At 31.5% G+C, this 21,004-nt stretch overlaps 3 protein-coding genes across 6 annotated transcripts; 1 reads left to right on the plus strand and 2 right to left on the minus strand.

Annotated features, from left to right (window-relative positions):
- Positions 1–7,388: 7,388 nt before the first annotated feature.
- Positions 7,389–13,399, minus strand: LOC121114085 (uncharacterized). Its single transcript, XM_040707926.2, has 3 exons — positions 9,621–13,399; positions 9,360–9,526; positions 7,389–8,462 (listed from the first exon to the last, which is right to left on the minus strand). The coding sequence occupies exons 1-3, from the start codon at positions 9,724–9,726 to the stop codon at positions 7,842–7,844; spliced, it is 894 nt and encodes a 297-aa protein (XP_040563860.1). The 5' UTR covers positions 9,727–13,399; the 3' UTR covers positions 7,389–7,841.
- A 468-nt stretch (positions 13,400–13,867) lies between these two features.
- LOC121114084 (dematin-like) lies at positions 13,868–16,490 on the minus strand. The gene has a single exon (XM_040707925.2). It carries the CDS (start codon positions 16,232–16,234, stop codon positions 15,017–15,019), a length of 1,218 nt encoding a protein of 405 aa, XP_040563859.1. The 5' UTR covers positions 16,235–16,490; the 3' UTR covers positions 13,868–15,016.
- Positions 16,491–17,279: 789 nt separating this feature from the next.
- Positions 17,280–20,806, plus strand: Cortactin (cortactin). 4 transcript variants are annotated; one of them, XR_011779243.1, is made up of 7 exons: positions 17,280–17,830; positions 17,963–18,366; positions 18,421–18,531; positions 18,604–19,559; positions 19,618–19,791; positions 19,913–20,228; positions 20,349–20,806. XR_011779243.1 is itself a non-coding variant. In XM_040707923.2 (6 exons), the coding sequence occupies exons 1-6, from the start codon at positions 17,715–17,717 to the stop codon at positions 20,424–20,426; spliced, it is 1,839 nt and encodes a 612-aa protein (XP_040563857.1). In that variant the 5' UTR covers positions 17,280–17,714; the 3' UTR covers positions 20,427–20,806. The 4 variants fall into 4 exon arrangements, 3 of the variants coding, with proteins under 3 accessions (XP_040563857.1, XP_071743159.1, XP_040563858.1); XM_040707923.2 differs by lacking the exon at positions 19,913–20,228; XM_071887058.1 differs by lacking the exon at positions 20,349–20,806 and having other exon boundaries at positions 17,315–17,830; positions 19,913–20,312.
- The last annotated feature ends 198 nt before the right edge of the window (positions 20,807–21,004 follow it).

A 21,004-nucleotide genomic window follows, 5' to 3' on the forward strand; every position in this document is an offset into this window, starting at 1 on the left:
ATATCCAGATCTCTCTTTTGCAGTTTCATTGTAATACCTTATATCGGATGTAAAATGTTTCTAATAGATTTACGAGATGTGCAGTTTTCAAATTTTCTGATGGAACCAACTATTCCCTTGGCACAGGAGAGACTCCTCAGTAAAGATTTGTTCTTTTCATCGTCCCAGTTTGTATGGGGCATGATCATTGATGAAAATGTTCTGAATTTTTTGGCTGGCCCGTTTTTATTTTTAAATTGGTAATCTGAAGAATTAATTTTCTTGTCCTTAGCTCTTGTCATTATTACTTATTTCATTCCTGAGTAGTGAACTTCAATTATATTCCCAACCTGATTAAACATTCGTCCATGCTCCTAAAAGACGGAAAGTAACATTAAAGACTTGTTACCGAGCTATAATGTAAGTCCTTGTTGGACTCAGAGTAGAATCGGGGATCAACATCGGAGTAATTCTTGTCAAGTTTATTTACTTCTACCCTCTCCTACCTTGTCACAGATGATTGTAGCTGCTCTCCTCTAAAACATTTTTCAAATTGTCAGGGTTACCATGCTGATTTCTGGTTTCTTTTTTTAACATTCCCAATAGACACAATTTACATCACTACTTATACGGAATAAGTTAACTAAAATAAGTTTTATTTAGCTTTCAGACCAGTAGTCGGTACGGTACCACAATTCAAAAAGGAGAGCTAGCCCAATTTATGTTTAATTGAACTACCTTTTATTTCAAGTTACCTCAATCTAGGTCGAGTTCATAGCTCCTTTTCACATTAAATGGTTTGTAGATGAGTAATGCTTATAAAATTAAGAAAAGCTTGCGATTTTAAACCAATTCACGTGTAATATTTGTTATTATGAATTATTATTGTTAGAATGTATTTCTTAAACAAAATAAATGGTTCAATTAAATCATGGATTATATTTATAAAACCAAAATTAGATATACAATGAAATTTTGCCACCAGTCAATAATTAACAAATTTATGCAGAATATTATAGAATTATATAGAATTTGAAAACGGAAGATGTTTTATAGGGGATATGAGTGATTTAATTTGTTTCACAACTAATGATTTGTAAAGGTGTAATGGTTATTAAGTATCGTCAATATTCCAATGCTATTATATTAATTGTTTAGTTATTGAGATGACATTATTTTTAACTTTTTGTTGTTGTGTTAGTACAAATTGTGTTGCTGTTGAACTAAAGGACTCAAGGAAAAGAGCGGAAAGAATTACTATAATGTTGATTTTCAATTCTAATCCGAATCCAATAAGGACTTACGCTTATAACTTTGCAACAAATCATCTGTGTTACTTTTTGTCACCATGCATTACAGATTAATTTACACTTATATGGTCTCTCTTCGAGAATATAAGAATAACACCACAACCGAGCATGCGTGGCATATTAATTAAAAAATATGTCTACAGGCAGCACAGAAACGATTGTATATCATTTACATAAGGGAATATAAATTATAATATATATTTACTTAATTATACATGTTTTAATCAATTTACACCAAATATAGAGGATAATCCTTCTTTTAGAGGGAGATGTTAACACACACACAAATGAAATATTAAATAATGAAGGAAAAACGCACGCGTTTTTCCTTTTCTAATAGCTATACTTAGTTTTTTCTTTACACACTCTCCTCTTTGCTTATACTTAGATGTTCTGTTTTCAACAATTAAATAATATTGATAACAGCTTTGGAAAATAAAAGCCTTTTGAGATTGCTAGCTAAAAAAAGCAGATCCTGTTTTCCACGAAATATTTGATACACTTCTAATTGTTAGAAATAAGCTCTTTATAGTATTGATGTATGAACTTGTGGGGCTACAGGTATCATTTACTCTAAGGCTATTAATTTTTACTCCTTGCAATTTACTACAGTATTACTCAAATGGATTATCCTACCATAGTAATAATATTAGATAACTGCTAAAATTTCTTTGGAAAATTGTTGCTAGGGATTTCCCAATTTGTAAACGATATCAACACGATTCATCCACACTTTTTACGTAACTCGTTATTTTGTCGTGCGGAATGATAAAAAATACATTTATTGGAGCAATATTAACGTAAGGTGGATAATGAACCAAATTTGCCGATAATTAATTATTAAAATAGAAAAATGATCAGATATTTATAATGCAGTCCGATGAAATCAAATAATTGTTCTTGACAGATATCAAATGGTGTGAGCAGACTTTTGGGCGAAAATATTTTTGCCGAAAGACAATTGGCCAAACAGAAATTTTACCGAAGGACCATTTTGAAAATTTGGCCGAAAAATGATATTTAATATATATTGATATATGCGTTTTGTATATTTTAATTTAATTTAATCTAAAATAGTAGTATGATAAGTAGGTATTGTTCATATACTATACATACATGCCATACAGGTAAATTAATGAGTTTTCTTTTGCAGGAAAATATTTTTTATTAATTATATTCATAAATGATCATTATATAAACCTAAAACAATAGTATGTGGTTCGAATGTAGTTTGCATCTTTACCATTGTAGAACTTTAAATAATAATAAAAACGCGACAGCGATTATAATGAAATAAGTCCTAATCACTTCTCCGTTATCTATTAATTATCATTCGACACGATGGATTTTTTATATTGGAAATGATTACATGAAGTGTCGAATATATATATTTTTTTCCTTGAGCTGTTTCTTTAGTCATTACAGAAATTTATCAGCCTATCATTTTAATTTTAATTAAAATATACAATCGTATATATCAATAAATTATAAATCATTGGTAGGCCACAAGTGCCAAATGGGCCTTCGACGAAATGTCTGTTTGTAAAATTGTCCTCCAACTAAAGTGTTTTAGCCAATTTAACAAAAAGAATAAACTATGAAAATTACGGTCTCTTCGATATCCAAAAAACATGATATTAAATAGAATTACTAAAAAAATGTGGAAGTCAACCGATACACTTTGTAGAATATTACAAAATTAGAAAAACTCTGAATCTGGGACAAACTGGTCGTTCCCGAAATCGTCCATCTCCTGAGATGCACACCATTTTGCAAAAACATATGCAAGAAAATAGACTGTCTAAAGATATATATTCTCTCGACAGATAAACGACAATTTATCTCCAACGACCACCTTTTTATCTCACTTAATAACTGAGGACTGGGTTCAGTCGATACAGAAGTATTTTAGAAAAATCTATACCTTAGTTGGCTATAAAGAGTAATGAAAAGCGAAGATTTTTGGGCAAAAAGAATCAAATACGCGATCGAAAGATCAACTGGATATGGATTCTCGGATAGAATATTTACTGGACCGAATGAAGTTTTTAAAGTAATAAAGACCTTGGGTAATTATTGGTATAGAATGACAGTTTCTTGGGTAAATAAATACTAAAATAGTGTTAGTGCATAGTTAAAATATTTTAATTATATTTAACTTCATATATGTTTATTTTTTTAAGGACTTTTAAATCAATTTACACCAAAAATAGGCGAGAATTTTTCTTTTTAGAAGGAGATGTTAATAAACCCACGACTTTTTTGAAATGTTCCTTTAATAGTTTAAATGGAGTTGGACTGATTAAGCATAAGTAAACATTCTAGTATTACTATTCAACGCCTAATAACTCAAGGCATTCCCGTTTTCTACCACTAGTGAAGAAATAAGTTAATTTAGCCTATGAACAAAGTGAAATATACAATGACATTTATTCAAAAATATATAGTTTTGCGAAGCTTTTCCTTGTTGTTTCATGTCTGGAGAAATAAAATCTTGGGAAAAGAGGTCCATGACACTTTTAAAAGAGTTAAAGACTGTTCTAAAATATAATATTACGTTTGTTGATCCTATATTAATTTTAAGTACTATTAACAAAAGAAAAAATAAACCGTTAGATTACAATTATAAATATATTTTGTGAAATAATTCTTATAACATATTTGTATAATTCCTATCTTCAAGACAAAATATTATTTATGTTGCGGGAACAATAATTGTTTTCAACTATTCATTGATAGGTATAACAATGTCATATTATTTATTCTGTTTAAGTAGCACATACGTGTAACAAAAGATAAGTTTGAAACTATTCCCAAAATACTCTTGGCAACAATTAGGTTGCTTAAACAACATTACTGGCACTCCTAGATTCTAAACAAGAATCAGATTTTTTAAATATATTTTCACCTTTGTATTTCGTCATCCCCTGAAATTATTTGGAGTTTTTTCTCACCGAAACATCTCATCCTCATTCACTTCTTTGTATATATAACTTTTATATCGTTCTTGCAATTTGTACTGTTATATTAAGTTATTTTAATGCAATTTATGACAAACATCCATTAAAAAAATATCCTTTTAATCAACTAAAAATGGCGTTTTCTATATTCATAAAGCAAGGGTTGTCTGTCTGTATGTATAACTGTATAGGGATTTTTGAGTTTATTCGAGGACTCCATAGATACTTGATAATGACAATACAAACAAGCGTGTGCTTCATAAAAAAGAACGTAGATGTATGGAGTGGTATAAAAACGCTATATAACAGGGGCGAATTTAATTTTTTGTGATTAGCTGTGGATTTAAAAAAATAATATCTGAAATTTATGTATTGAAATTTTTTTTTAACAGTTTTGGATTTTTGAAAAAAAAATAAAAAAGCCCCCCTCCCCCCTAAAAAAGTTAAAATAAATATGATCCTACAGATGCCCCTAAGTAAAAATGAATGCTTATTTATTAAATATTCCATAAGTGAATTTAGTTGATACTGAAAAAATCAATTAAAATCATCCTTTTATTTACAGTAAATCTTTTCAAATTGTAATACTGTAGGCGTTCAGGTCAAGTGATATTTTATACAACTCTAGACTAAAGTACAACTTTGGCTCATTATGTCATATTAAAGAAAAATTATCAAACTGTTAAAATTGTTCTTTTATTCTTGAGGAGAGAACATCAAAGTATTGAGTAACTACGTGTGCATATGCTCATCAAAAATGACGAGTAACACTGAGGATTTCTTCGGGAGTTATCTTCTATAGATTTAAAGCAAAGTTTGTATCTTCGTTGACCTCTAATAATTTCCAGTAAAGCTGGTACCACCGTTAGTATATTATATACTTGCATTTAGATTAATCACTTTATTTTACACTAGCAGTAGTACCCGGCATTGCTTGGAGTTATTAGGCCTCGACGAACAGAGAAGGGATTAGTATCACTGTGTACATTACATACACACATTACAGACAAGCTTTTTATATTAATATATGTATGTAGATAAACATGAGATACCAGGGTGTAACTAATCAAAATATACTTTTAATTTGAGCGTCTGCGAATAATGTTTACAAAGAAAATTTGCAAGGTATTTTAGCGAGAAGTTACATAGTATGTTCCAAGAGGAAAATATATAATAATAAAAACTGACCAATAATTAGACGAATATTTACTGAATAGGTGAGGCAATACTATTGGGGAGTGAAATACAATGATAAAAGCATAATGGATCCTTCGATTAATAATGATTGGCCATGAAAGTATGTGAGTTTTTATAGAACAAACAATGGGAATCTAACATAGTATATGAATAAATAATATTGTCTCTTTGAACACATAATAACATAAAAAAATACCCGGATAGTTTGGATTTAATAAGTATAGGTTTCACTATAGAACGGGTTTTCATTTTCAGACACTTTTAGTAATAAATCCAGCATTTACATACATGCAAAAAGATGTTAACTAGTTTGTAGCTCATAGACTATAGGTTAGAACAGTTCGGATTCAAAAAGTCCAGTATATCCACGGAACCAATTACCCGGAGATATCATCCATTAAACAGAACCTTCTTTATAATCATAGTCAATTTATTCTTTAAGATTATAAGACAAAACTCACAAATAAACTAGTCATTAGCCCATAATCGCCTATTTTTATCATAGTTATGGCCTAGAGGTAATAAATAAACTATCCCTTTGGGTAACGAGACATCCGAACCACAATGTATGTAGAAGGTATAAAATTAATTATTCTAGTAACCAATATATTATTGTATCGAATAAAAATGAACCTTTTTCCTAATATTTTATTATTATATTAGTATTTAGATTATAATTAATATCCACACATGTACAAGTATGTAGATATTTTATAAATTTCGAAAATCATGAATTGAATGAAGATTATTAAATTATCCAATTAAATATTGATAATTTTTTTGTAAAATATGTTTATTTGCAACAATAAACTGATGTATTACTGGTGGCCTGAAAGTTTTTCAAGAGATGATTCATACATAGAATCCTGCGATCATCCAGCCATGTTGTGATAAACGATATATATTTACTTAGTAAATCATGTACGATATTTATTTGACAACATTTCTCTATTGTTAAATGACTTTAGATAAAAAATATCCTTTTAGTTTTATTAAACTATGTCTAGAAGTGTTGAAGGACATTTTAAGTTCATCTACTCTTACGCAATGAGTAACTAATTGGTAACCCTCTCTAAACAAGGAACTGGAAAAACCCGCATGTTACTCCTTGGTATGTCCAACTACCTTTTGATTTTCATATAAAACAAATTTCAAGGGCGCCCGCAGGGGGAGGGGCTGTAGCCTCCTCCTAATTTAAGGAATTTTATATTCTTACTAAAAAATATAATATTTGATTTTTTTCAAAAAAATTTAATCGTCCGTGAATAACTATGGATTTTTGAAATTTTTCTCCGGAAAATTTAATATTTGAAAAAAAAATTCTAGAAATTTTATATTTGAAATTTTTTTTCAAAAAAATCCAAAAACCAAGCCCTCCTCCTCTAAAATATAAATCTGCGGACGTCCTTGAATTTACAGTGTATCTCATCCACGATTATACGATTGTCCACTTGAGTGAATGTATTAATTATAATATAATAAAATGTTAATTGTCAAAAGGAAATATAGCTTTGCGAATGGCAAAGGTCAGACTAAATTAGATTTCCAGTTATTGTTAACCTCCACATCTTCGATTTTTGTTTTAAAAATGTTATTGTATTTATTTTCTTCTCCTCATAGCCTAATCTATAATGACGTAATAGAGTCTATCCGAAACATATTACTTTATTGGTGGAACAAATAATGTAGGTAAGTATTGTATTTGATGCAGAAATAACCATATTCTTGGATAAGAAGTTATATAATTAGAACTGTATACCATTAATATTAAAGAATTTTTCAATCAAATGAGGGAATACCATTTTTGTATGACGAGCTATGACCCATACACTCAAAAAGACAATGTTGATTCTACTATGTTACTCATAATTACTTATGTTCATCTGTTTGAAATGAGTCATAAGTATAATGAGAGGCAATCTGGAATAAAGAGACAATTATATTTTAACGTTTACTTTAATTTCCAAAATTTTCAGAATCTTTTATTAACAAATATAAAATATAAAATTAAAACATTAATATCCTAAGTTTATCTCTTTTTTTTCTTCAAAAGATACATTTTCACCAGGTCTTATTTATTTAAAAAAAAAAAATACATTGAGTATGTATACAAATAGATAGAACATTTGATAAACACATGTAATGAATATGTTTATACATATAAAATAAGAATGACCATAATATTAAATATATATTGAAGATGTAGAAAAATAAATACCAAAAGTGAGATTTTCATTATTATTAATAGTTATAATAACAGTTACAACAGTTGTCAATTACAATCAGATCTTTAAAATTTTTATACATGACTATTTTTTCTTCTATTTTTAATGCCAATTAAGTACATGCGAGAAAGTGTATATATATAGTGTGTGTTGTCTCTGCTTTTTTAAAATTAAAAACGGTTGTAGTCAGCATCCGTTCGAGATCTAACACGATAATATTTAAGACCCACGAAGCCAATAGAAAAGAAACCAACTGTCAAAAGAATGCCACCGAAGAAACTCCATCCATCGAAGCTGCTCTTATTCTCAGGGTCAATGGGGGTGCTACTCGTTGTTGTTGATGTAGTTGTTATATCTTCCGTGGTAGTAGATGCGGTGGTCGTAGTAGTATTACCAGTAGATGGAGTTATAGTTGTTGGTGCTGTGGGTGTGGTTGAAGCCGTAGGGGTAGTAGTGGGGTCAGAAGAAGAGTTCGATGTTTCAGTCGTAGAGCTTTTAGGTGGGAGAGGAGTTGTTTTTGGAGTTGTAGATGCTCCTCCATCTCCAGAGAGTGTTGTTGCTTCAGATTCAGAGTCATTCTCTGTCACATCGCCGTCAATGGGTTTCACAGTGGTGATCGATGCTTTTGATTCAGAATCCTCGTCATTTTTCTCACCATCAGGAATGATTGTAGAAACATATTCCTCTGATTTCTCGGATTCTTGTATGATTGAAGAAACTTCTTCTTCCGTGTTGTTACTATTATCATCTTTGTTAATTGATTCTTCTGTTGGGCATTCTCTAGAGGATCCCTAAATAATCACGAAAAAAATATTTATTTGGACTATCCCTTAACAAATGCGCAATCATAAACAAATATAAAGAAAATATTTTTGTTACCCCATAGTAATATTAAACGGCCCTATACTTTACAGACATATATCCCTAAAACTATATCATAAATTGAGATATTCATAAATATTAGGTGTAGTTAAGAGCCTTCATTTAAATGCTGTGACTTTATTTGGCTTCAATTATACGGCCTTCCAAATAGGAAAAATACATCAAATTGTTAATTTATGAAAGGAATGAATTTATGCGACTTCAATTGAAATTTACAGTGCTTCCAAAGAAGTAATCAAAGTAATTTATCAATCAAAATGAACGATAATAATTAGTTCATGAATACAAATGTTCTGTAATCCATACTTATTTGTGAGATAAATTGTGCTTGCATATTCACGGGTCAAGTATGTATGAAAAAATAAGATATACATAGTACTGTTAATTAATTAATTTCTATAATCTCTCAAAGGCACAGTATGGAAATATATGAAACCAAATACTGTTGAGATAAGAGAGAAACATGCTTCTCTATTACTAATTAGTGATACATGACTATATACACTACTACAAATAGGCGTTATAAATACTAATTGATTGATTTTTCAGTCATTCCCGTCAATTAGGCTATTTTTAACAGCAACAATATCCTACGTGGTAATAGAGAGTAAATCATTGAAAAGTAATATACATACATTGACTCTGTAGAGGAAATCATATCTATAAAATCTGTGGCCTACTAATGGTTCCGGATCTTTTATCTCAAGGACAGGGAACTGGGGGGGGGGGACTCTATAAAATAAGGGACATTGTTAAATAAATACATTAAAAATATGTGAAATAAACCATTATAATTGTATACGTACACTATTATCGCCAAGAGGGCCACATGAGCCATCCCAATAACATTTTTCATCCTTTACACAGGCCTGACAATTATCAAATTCACAAATATCATCACCCCGATTCGCTATTCCCGCGTAGACAACGGCAATCAACGAAATAAATACGAGTCCTTTCCACATTTTATACTCTACAAAGAAAATTATGTTGACGAATTATTAATAGGAAAAAAAAATATTAATTTATGGGGAAATAATGCTAGGAGTCATTTCCCATCTGCTCACCTGAGATTCGTTCCTCAATCACTGCAATTATGAAATGTGATATAAATAAAGGAAGAAAGAAAACGGACAAATCTTTTTTTTTTCTCTCTCTCTCTGTCTCCCCCATACCTGGCTGAAGCTGAGAGCAGAAGAGGCAAGCTTTAATGTTTGTTCTCTTATGTATCACGTGCACCTTTTCTTTAAACAGGAATCTCTATAGTATTTCTATCTACTAATTTTGTACAAAGTCATATTTGACCTACCATATGGGCGTGCGCTCCATTTTTAAAATTAATAGCTAGATTTGTAATATAAAATGACTTGAGAAATCACTACATGCAGCAGCAGAAAAGGTGTAAGCAATCCCTCAAAATATCATCACGCCATGACATGAATGAGATACTCATTTATGGACTTATTTAATGATTGAAGGATATTATGAGGATTTGAGATTTTAAAATTGTAGAAATCCTCATGAGCATACATTTAAAAAAAAAGTATAAATGTTAATAACCTATTGCACGTATTCATTAATTATTTATATTTTGAAAATTCCAAAATATTATTAACGATCAAGGAGCTCGTGATATAGTGATCTCTGTGAGCATATACTTCTCTTTTTGATATATACTAATTGATACTAATTAATAAAAAGAAATGACATAAAAACAGCCTTATTTAGAAGAAAAGCGGAGATTAAAGCTTTGCAAAAATACAAACAAAATGACGTTTTGTTTATGTGCGTAATAAAAATTACATTGTAGTAGTACTATTAATCCTCCAATCTCCCCTGCAATGATATACATATATAGGATATAACAATAAAGTGAAAAGGGCTTCGTACGTCATGGGGAATTTCCCAAATAATAAAAAAATATATTTGTTTCATACGAAATAAGTGTTGTTTTTTACTAGAACTGGTTTGGGCTCGACCTTAGACTTGTTTTTTATTCTACACTTTTTTGAGCTTATTTAAAACAGTCCTTGTAATAGAATATATCATAGTAAAGAAATTCTCTTAAAAATTTGATTAATTAGGCATAAGAAAATAAAAAAATGAATTGGCAAACGCGTAGAATTCGTACTTTTCCATATTCATAAAAATGTACTTGTTATGTATTAATTTAACTCTATACAACCTATTTTATATTTAACAAAACACATAAATAAATCATTCACTCTCTTATTTTGTCGAGAATCTATATATATATATTATCCGTATACATGAATTAATTATCCATCATCGTCATGCTAAATGTTGACATCTCATCAATATTTATAGAGTATCATTATTCGATTTACCGATGTGAGTTTTTACTAATAAAAAAAAGAAGACTATTCAATATCCTCATAAAATTTATATAAGTCACAGTTCATTGATTACATGATTCAAAGATCCCTCCTCCCAATATCCCTATATATCATAGAGTACTGAATTACATTCATACTTAAGATATCTACATAGTGAGCTGGCTTAAAGAACAAAATATTATAAATTATTAGGTCCAAGAAATGAAGCTGTATATAATATTATAGAAGACAATGAATGTCTTCATATCATGTATAACACAAATGTTAAACATATCGTTCTATTTTAATAATTATCCACAAAGCTTTGTTGAAGACAAAGTAAATATTTCAAGTATTTGATAATGAGAGAGCGAGCCATTAAGTCTCACTGCATTCTTAACATAAAGTAATAATCAAGTTTCAAATATATTAGGATGTTTATAAAAAAACTATTTCATGATCTGTAGAAATGAAATAATGATACAGTAATCTCTCGGTTTGCGAGGTGTTTTTTGTTCGGATATCGAGCTCAATTGGACAATAACATGCCTTGAGTCACTGATTTTGATAATTGATAGCGTAATGGAATATATGCACTAAAAAACTTCAGTTTTATATGCTAAAATGCAACAACTTACGCAAGAGGGCCGATAGGTCTTAAACTTTGAAAAAACAATTTGCTTTCCATATAGGTTTATGGGACATAATTTTTTTACTTTCTCGATGTAGGAAACACAAGTGTGAATTTATCCCCATTTTACCAACTTAACAAGATTCAGCATTGGTACCTAGGCGCCTGACCCTCAACATTTATTATATGAACATGTATATTTGATATTCTTATAGTATTAAAATAACAAAAATTTGGATCTCCAGAAACAAATTTCAAACAAAATTATTGTATTATATTTTATTGATGTTTAAAAGTGAAGTTGCCTCTCTAGAAAATCATTATCTATCTCCTTACCCCATTGAAGATGGCCTAAATTCAAAATAATATAACTTATAAATTAATTGAGTTATAAGTAATAGTTAATTTAATGAGTTACTTTATTTTTTGAGTGGCCATATTTTGATTTCCAAAAAAAGAAAACACTTATATGGCTCAACCAGTTACGAATTTAAAATAGTTGTTTTTATTAAATTTTGATTTAAGATTTTTATAAAAACAATTATGAATTTTTGTTCTTTTTGGGTCTCAAACAAAACCAAACGTTTTATGAATTTACAGACAAATACTTGGATAGGATTTTAAACGAGTACGGTTGGACGTTGATCATTTTGATACTATAAATTTAAGAAAATTAAATTTTGTCATAAAAAAGTAGGCATATTAGTATTATTGGAAGGGTAAATGTCCCTCTTCCAGTGACATAACTATCAATATTTTTGAGAGGATTCAACCCCCCTCCCTCACCCAATCATTCCTCCTATTGAACTTGACTATATTGTCCCCTATTTCAAAAGTCCTGTAAGAATGATAATACTCATACAAGAACTATGCATTTTCTAATGACGCTTCGATCTTTGCAATCGAAATCCTAAGATAGGTTGAACGGTATTATTACAAATAAATTAAACTGTTTTTACCCTATCCAATGGAACATCAATTCTGTTGAGAGAACTATATAATCTGGGACACATTTAGTGTTACCTCCTAAATCCAGGAGACATTTTACCTTTTCCTCTCCAAAATTCAATTTCTTCACAGTTAGTCCGCTCATTCTTAACACTTTGAAATTTCACAGTTGAGTCTAACTTATTACTCATTTAAAATATTATTTTTTCAGAACGAATGACTTTTTTTTAGAAAACAAATCCTTAAATTGATTTGATCTTTTTCCATAGAGTGGATTTTTTTCTCCATTTCCAGGGGGGTTACAGCCCCATTACCTCGGACGCCCCTGGTGTTGGATTTTATCTTCAAATAAACAACAAAAAGAAACATTGGCCCAGTTTTGTACATAACGAGTAGCATTACGAATGTCTCTCGTAATCAATGGATTGACTGTTTATTATGAATGATTCTTTGTAAAACATTTGTCAGATGATGAACCGATTATCTACATAAATTGTAGGAAATAAGTACAAATGACTTAAATTACTATTCAGTCTACATAAAAAAATGCAATAATATAATAATGAAACCGAAAGGAGCACGTAATTATTAAACATTTTTCCAATGTTTATTTAATGCTCTCATTTCGTAATCCATTAACTCAACTTTTGCAAAGAATACAATTTACATACAAATGAGTCCACTAAGGTTGAGTGATCACAAATATGCGATAAAAATATAAATTCTAAGAACAAAGTACTTTCCTTCCCATACATGCAGAGTTAAAAATAGGCCATGATTTAAGAAGATATTCATCCAACATTATGTTGAGTAATTTCAAGACTCTCTGAGAATCTATTCAGCAAAATAAAGTTGTTGTTTTTTAATACACAAATCTTTCACATAAAAAAGTACTGGAACCAAGCAGTATAGCATACCCTTGACAACTGTCTATAATAATAGTCATAAACCTTTATTTATTTTAACAAAAAAGGAAAGAAAAAACCCAAAATATACCGAGTCAAGAATCCAAGTATGTACTGCAAATTTTTCCGCATATACAATAATATAAGTAACACAGTACTCCACAAATCTCTTTGACGTCAAGCTATTGCGTGACTTATTCGTCTATAAACAATAAGAAATTTTTTGTAATGTATATATAAAAATATACGTAGTTCAATATCTAAAATAGTGGAGAAACAGAATGAAGACCTCATAATATATAATGTTATGCTCGAATATACAAATAATATATCCTTTAAAATAATTGATCAATTATTTAATACATAAATAGCGACTACAACAGAATCGTTTTCTCCAAAGGCCACACCCAAGAAGAATAAAAAGATATTACTCTATAAAACAAACGGTTCCCTAAGCTTTAACAACTATTTGGCAATTGACAAAAAAGATAAAGTTTGCAAATGATTACATAACGTATTATTATTTGACAGTAGGAATCCTTTGACACACGCACACATTAAGTAGATTATTGTAAATAACTAAGTTTTAAATGTAGGAAAAAAAACGACTCTGAGGATAAAAATTAGATAATATATACATATATGCATAAATTATATTAATTGAATGTATTCTCATTTAAAACTACTACTAAATAGGATAGAAGTGTCAATAAGTGATTCACTTTGAACTGATAATAAATTAATAATGACAATAATAAATAATTAATAGGCAGAGAAATGAACACATTATAAACATATTATCAAATTAATTATTATTTTTTTTTTTTTGGGGGGAGGAAGGTGATGAACTTTTTCAAAATTGGTTCATTAAGATAATTTTCATTTGTACTTATTTTTTTTTTATAGAAAAATATATTATATTATCTGAAATTATCATATTAATAAATTATGCAAAATATCATTAGTCTTATTTAACTTTTAGATTGTATTTTAAAATGTTTAAATGAACCAATAATTGATTACTTCTGTTTAAATAGTTATAATTATACTTAATGCACCTTTCATAAAACAACAGATAAATAAATAGTCATACAATGACTACATTAATATATTTATAGACATAATAAAACAAAAGTTTATTTTATACATTTAGACATTATTTATTATAATTGATTGCTATGCGCGCTGGACAATTCCTGTATGCAGCTTTTTATAGTGTGTGAGGGGTATTTGATGTCATAACAAACAAAACATAAATTAAAGAAAATATAGCAGACTTTCTTTACTGTTTAAGTGAACACATTTGACTAGCAAGCGAAGTGATATAATCTATAATTAGCGGTTTTTTGTATGTTGCTGTTAATAGTATATGAGTTTTTTTGTTATAAATTAACCGCAAAAAGTATTGGGAAAAAAATAAAATAATAATGATAATGAAACTTTTGTGTTCTTTTGAAGGAAAGAATTTAAAATTACAAATTTCAAAAAAACAAAAACATTCGGAGTTTTTTAAGTTCCGCAACGAAGCTTTAGGACTTACTTAACTTTCTCATTTAAAAAAAATAGAAGGGAGAGAGGGGTGTACAAGTCAAAAGTAATCTTAATATTAATGAGACTGATTTACTTGGCTTATTATTTTAAGGTTAAAATAAATAATATTTCTTTTTGAGTTCGCTTCGTTTCCAATATGCAAGTTGATAGAACTCTAATCTAGAACATTCAAAAAGTAAATCAAAATCATGATCTGAGAGATGTTTCTCTATATTGCAACGATCCACATCTCCTGGAAGGCGATAATTTGTTGTGAAGAGCAGATGTGCTGGATAAATGGTGGAGGCCTGTAGTTTATTTCCTGAACATATATGAGGCACTGTGCATCCAGAGCGGGGACGTTCTCCATAGTGAATATCTCCAGATGAAACATCTGATTTAGAACTAAAGTCCACCTCTTCCACTTTAGTAGACTCGAAAGGGGAGAATCGGGAAGGGAGTGTATGTGACTTGGGCTTTGGTGGAGCTGGAGATGGTGAATAGGGTGTAATACAAGAACGTCTTCCATCGTCTTCCCAAGGGTGCAAATGGTCCGCAATTCTGGAAGGAGATGCATTGATGGGGGATTCATAGCGGAGTTTAAATAAAGGTTCTTTATTAGCTGCAGGACTTCTTGCAGCGGAGCGAGGATCAATATAACGCCCTTTCTGAGACTTTCGTCTTTCCTTCTCAATTGCTATTTCAGTTAAAAAGATTTGTCCCATGGCGGTGGATATTTTTTTGAGTTCTTTCTCGGATTTTTCTAGCTGTGGATCCTCTTCTTCGTCTTCCTCCGGAGTAGATGGAGTAGGGGGAGTTGGGGGTGAGGAGACTTTGAGGCCCGGCTCTGACCAATGTCTCTTTCTTCTATTATAGCCACAGGAGAAGGGAGGCGCTGGGAAGTCGTCCCTCTCAATAGGAGCTGGCTTGTCTTCTTCCGGATGCTTTCCATCCGGGTAGTGTGCCAGTCCAATGGCTTCTTCATTGTTCATATAAGGACTTTTGGGACGCGGAGTTGTGCTCCGCATATAGTCCACAAGGAGGCGCATGCCCGTTCGGGACGCAGAGCGGGACCTTCCATACAGCTGAGAAATGTAAGAAGACCTGGACCGGTGCGATCCCTCCGGAGGAACGTGGAAATGCATGTTAGGATGCGAAATCTTACGATCCGATGGATCAATGGGCCTTTTCAGTGTTCCAAGATCTGCCAAATAACTGTAGGTAGGAACATCGGAGGAGAGACGAACCGGGGAGTGGCGTCGACGGCCGGAATCCTCCCCGCCGTAGTCTCTGGACCGATCTCCCAATGTCTGTTGTAACACCGTGCACATCACACCAACAATTAAAGTGGAAGCAAGAAGAGAAATGAGAAAATCTTGTTGAAAAATAAAAATAAGAGAGAATAAGGAGGAGCAAGAAAGGCCCGCAGGGGCAGCGGGGTCAACACCTGCCACACTTTAACTTCCTTTCTCATTACGTAACCACTTCTCAGCTCAGCTGCCGCTCCACCTTTCAAAGTCCAACTTACATCCGTACTCTTCTCGTATGTGTACACTCACGCTCCTACTCAACAGTCAACATAAACACTTACTACGTACAGTGAGTCTAGAACAACGATAATAAAAATAAGAATGAAGCACTCACTTTTGTACATACATGGAGTGAAGCTATGAAGGAGAACTTCATTTCGTTTAATGTTGTTACATTTACTTAGTTGTTATAATACTTATGTACATACATGCATGAATAACAGCAGAGCTGCATAGCATACATAATGTAATATCACAATTCATATTTCTAGCTACTTTATGCGTCGTCATGTACGAACAATTTCTTTAATCATATGTACCTTCCGTACTTAGCAATCATAGTACATATATCACTGATTTAGTCTCTCGATCATAAACAATATTATCACTTATAAAGGAAGATAGATGAATAATATACAAAGATTTCCATCATAAAATGATCGAATCTTATTCGAAAGTTCGATATTCAAAGTATGTATGTACTTCCTCTTTTCAAAGTACATTAGAATTGCTGTCATTAATCATAACGATATTTTCCTCTCAATGATTATATATTGAACATCTTTATCGCCAAAACAAAGCATATTATTGCATGAGTAATCAATGTTTAAGGCAGATTTAGCAGGTCCTAACACTGTATCATGTAAATAGTAGATAACGCTTGCGATTCAATTGCATAATACATTCAAGTCAAATTGCAAAATATACAAGATATTTGCCTCACTTTGAGCCATCATCCGCTACATAATATAAATAAATAATAGTATATTCAACAGCACGTACTCTTTTGATTTTTGAGATGTTTATATTAATGAAGTAGGCATGTATTTTTGGTTCAATTTGACACATGAAATGAGAAACCTCGAGTAATTTTTGAATTCTACTTCGTCATTGGCTCCTTCACTTATCTCTCCCTCTTGAGTGACTCAAACCAAGGACAACTAGAGAGAAGGACTAGAGACAGAATTGAGGCAGCTCCTGACTGCAGTCCTCAAATCATATTAATGTATTATTTTTCCTTCATTGATTTGTGGTTTTATTGTCGTCTTTTCACTTTTAATGACGTCACAAATAATAATGAGCAAAGAAGTAAAAAAGACTACAGTCAACAGCTGACTCCATTATGTCTCCAGACCTTCTCTCTTGTAATCCTTACTCAAACTCCCTTGCTGTGCCTGAGTATTAAAAAACGAAAAGGAAAGAAAAAGCAACTGAAATATCAAATATAAATAGGAGGATTTTATTAAATTTTAAAAGTACCGAAACGCCGATTCAATTAAGAATGATTCAACTTGGAGCTCCGGATGATGATGACTGGGAGACGGATCCCGACTATGTTAATGATCTCACGGAAGAGGAACGTCGCTATGGAGGACGTCGGAATTGTGAAGCTATTGAGTGAGTATTAAATATTAATACCTCCGAAATCCAATTATCATCCATCACCTTTGGGCTTTCATCCTGCATTATTTTTTTATTAAGTGCCCCAATGTCCAGTGGTTAATGAAGAGTTTTTTTTGTTCTATTCAGTATGAATGAAATCCACGAGAGCGTCGTTAAAAAGGCAAATGAGGACGCCAAGGCTAAAGCTGTACTGATCAACGGCTCTCAGGGCTATGGTGGAAAATTCGGTATTGAAAAAGATCGTATGGACGCCTCTGCAATGGGGCATGACTATGAGGGCAAAGTGGAGAAGCATGCAAGTCAGACAGATTACGCTAAAGGCTTTGGAGGTAAACATGGGGTCATGAAGGATCGTCAGGATAAGTCTGCTGTAGGTTGGGATCATATTGAGAAAGTGGAGAAGCATGACTCACAAAAAGACTATAAAGTCGGTTTTGGAGGTAAATTTGGGGTTCAAAAGGACAGAGTTGATAAATCTGCCATGGATTGGTCCCATGTTGAAAATTTGAATAAACATCAATCCCAAACGGGTAAAAATCCATTGATGTAATGAGAAACATAGATACACAACTTATTTTTAATAGATTACAAAGGTGGTTTCGGTGGTAAATTCGGAATACAGAGTGATCGTGTTGACAAGTCAGCGGTGGGGTGGGAGCACGTTGAAAAAGTAGAAAAGCATCAATCTCAAAAAGGTAACTTGCAACAAAATATATTAGAAATATCTCCAAGAATCCCTAACGGATGTCTATAATAATTCATTACAGATTACAAAACTGGCTTTGGTGGTCAGTTTGGAGTTCAAAAAGATCGAGTTGATAAGTCCGCTGTTGGATGGGAACATATGGAAAACTTAAACAAACATGAAAGTCAAGTGGACTACGCTAAAGGCTTTGGCGGAAAATATGGTATTCAAACTGATCGAGTAGATAAGAATGCTCATACTTTTGAAGACACTCCGGAAGTTGTGGGCACAACTTACACAAAGGATAAGCCCCAAGTTCCTACTAGACAAGCTAAAAATCTCCGTGAAATGTTTGAAAAGGGTGGAGGTGGAGCTTCGAATAGGGAAGAAGAGTTCAAAGCGCAAAAGGAAAAGCGTAAGGAACAAGAGGCACTGGAAGTACGAGCGGAAAGTAGGAGAATTCAAGATCAAAAGAATACTATTGACAATGATGCTGCGAAGCAACATGAGAAGTCTGTGAATAATAAGGATAATCTAAATGAAGCTCAGAGCGTGACATCCAAAGGCAAAGCATTGAGCTTTAGACAAAAGTTTGAAAATAATTCCATGGGACAAACAAAGAGTAGCAGCAATTCCTTTGCAGAGGAAAGACGAAAGGAATTGGAGCAAATTAAGCTAATGAAATCTGAGAATCAAATGTCAAAAGAGGAAGAAAGCTCTAATTCCATTGATAACGTTAGAAAGAAACTGGAAATATCGCAAGGGGCAACTTCCAATGTACGTGAAAGATTTGAAAATAACACTAAAATCATGGGTACTTCTATTACAAACAAGAACCCGGAAGAGAATCATACTCCAGTCATCATGAACTCGATTACAAAGAAGAAGCTGGAAGAGCATCATACCTCTTCGCTCAATACAGCCTCTATTACAAATGAATTGGAGGAGCAAACTCCTCCAGTAATTGATCATAAAGTCCAGCCAGAAAAAGTGACAGATTCGACTCCGCAACAACAAGTACTACATTCAGAACAAGAAGTGAGTATAACTAATTATAAATCAATTATAATATTTCGGCTAATTAATTGTATTTAAGACTCCTACAGATAACTGCTATAAGGCAGAGGTAGTAACCACACAAGGAATAGATGAAAACAGCGGCGGTGGCAGGAATGGCTCCTTATCTGCAATTGCCCGATATGATTATCAAGCAGCGGCAGATGATGAGATATCCTTTTTGCCTGATGACATCATTCTCAATATTGAAAAGGTGAATATTTTCAAATATTAGCTTTTGCTTATTTTGACATATATAGAAACATATCTACATAATCAATTATTAGTGTGCTGCTTGAATCATCTTTTGTCCTGTTCTTTAAATTTTATTCCAGGTGGATGAGGGATGGTGGTTAGGAGAGTGCCATGGGAAGTATGGACTGTTCCCTGCGAATTACGTGGAAATTATTTAGTTATTGCAATTCGTTTTACATATTATTTATTTAATTTTTTTCCTATCATGCTTTTAACTTCAAACATGTGATATTATCAGTGTATTATTAATTAATTATTCTATTTGTTATTTTTTTTTTTTTTTTACCTACATACTCATTATGTTAAATTTTATTAGAATTTTTTTTACCATTAATATTACTTTAAACAAACAACGTCAGCACGAGATTAAATAATCAATTACTCAATACTTACTCAGTTAAGTTCTTATTAAAATTTTCCTATTTTTGTATTATATGTTTTTACAAACAGAATAAATAGTTTTACTATAATAATAGTTAATCAGAGTAATTATATTTATTTGATTTTTATTGTTAGATTGATGAAGACTGGTGGCTCGGAACCTTTGATGGATTTAGAGGATTATTTCCCTCAAATCATGTTGATTTGCTTTAAGATTATATTAATTAAGATATTATGTTAGGCTTTGCTTTTTAAACTTAATTAAGGGCTTTTTGCATGATGTCCTGGGCTTATTAATTAGCCCTCATGGCTTCCCCGTTCTTCTTTCATAGGGTTTCAATTGAATCAAATTTCCTCCGAGTGTGTAAACATCATCGCTGGAAGAAAATGCATATTTGGAATGAGAGAAGTCGTCCTTGTTCAATCTGATTCCCTGTTAAACAATCCTGTTAGGCAATTCTAAAATGTACCTAATAAATAGATTTAATAACTATGTTTCAAAAGATACTTATTTGCGATTGTATTGTCACGATATTCGTATATTATTAACTTTATTTTGCAACACATAAAATATAGGTCTTGCTAAAGTATAATATGTCTATAGCATATAATTATTTACCTTGAGTCACAAAGGGGCTCAAGAATCATGGATTTCAGAATAAACACGCTTTCAATGCAATTAATACTAATAAAAAGATGAATAATTACTAATGTTTTACATAAAAAGAAGAGGATTCTTGGCTGATCGACCAATGTCGATTTCACTCTTTTTTTTTTAATTTGTATTACGG

Source organism: Lepeophtheirus salmonis, chromosome 3 (genome assembly GCF_016086655.4).
Source record: "Lepeophtheirus salmonis chromosome 3, UVic_Lsal_1.4, whole genome shotgun sequence".
In the NCBI taxonomy this organism is placed as follows: domain Eukaryota; kingdom Metazoa; phylum Arthropoda; class Copepoda; order Siphonostomatoida; family Caligidae; genus Lepeophtheirus; species Lepeophtheirus salmonis.

Excerpts from the sequence above, each read along its gene's own strand:
- Cortactin (XM_040707923.2), top strand. The coding sequence starts at position 17,715 with ATGATTCAACTTGGAGCTCCGGATGATGATGACTGGGAGACGGATCCC. Across the intron at positions 18,532-18,603 it reads AAAGCATCAATCTCAAAAAG|ATTACAAAACTGGCTTTGGT; the intron begins GTAACTTGCAAC and ends AATTCATTACAG. Across the intron at positions 19,560-19,617 it reads TACTACATTCAGAACAAGAA|ACTCCTACAGATAACTGCTA; the intron begins GTGAGTATAACT and ends ATTGTATTTAAG.
- LOC121114085 (XM_040707926.2), bottom strand. The coding sequence starts at position 9,726 with ATGGGGGAGACAGAGAGAGAGAGAAAAAAAAAAGATTTGTCCGTTTTC. Across the intron at positions 9,527-9,620 it reads GATTGAGGAACGAATCTCAG|AGTATAAAATGTGGAAAGGA; the intron begins GTGAGCAGATGG and ends TTTTCTTTGTAG. Across the intron at positions 8,463-9,359 it reads GCCCTCTTGGCGATAATAGT|GGATCCTCTAGAGAATGCCC; the intron begins GTACGTATACAA and ends GTGATTATTTAG.
- LOC121114084 (XM_040707925.2), bottom strand. The coding sequence starts at position 16,234 with ATGTGCACGGTGTTACAACAGACATTGGGAGATCGGTCCAGAGACTAC.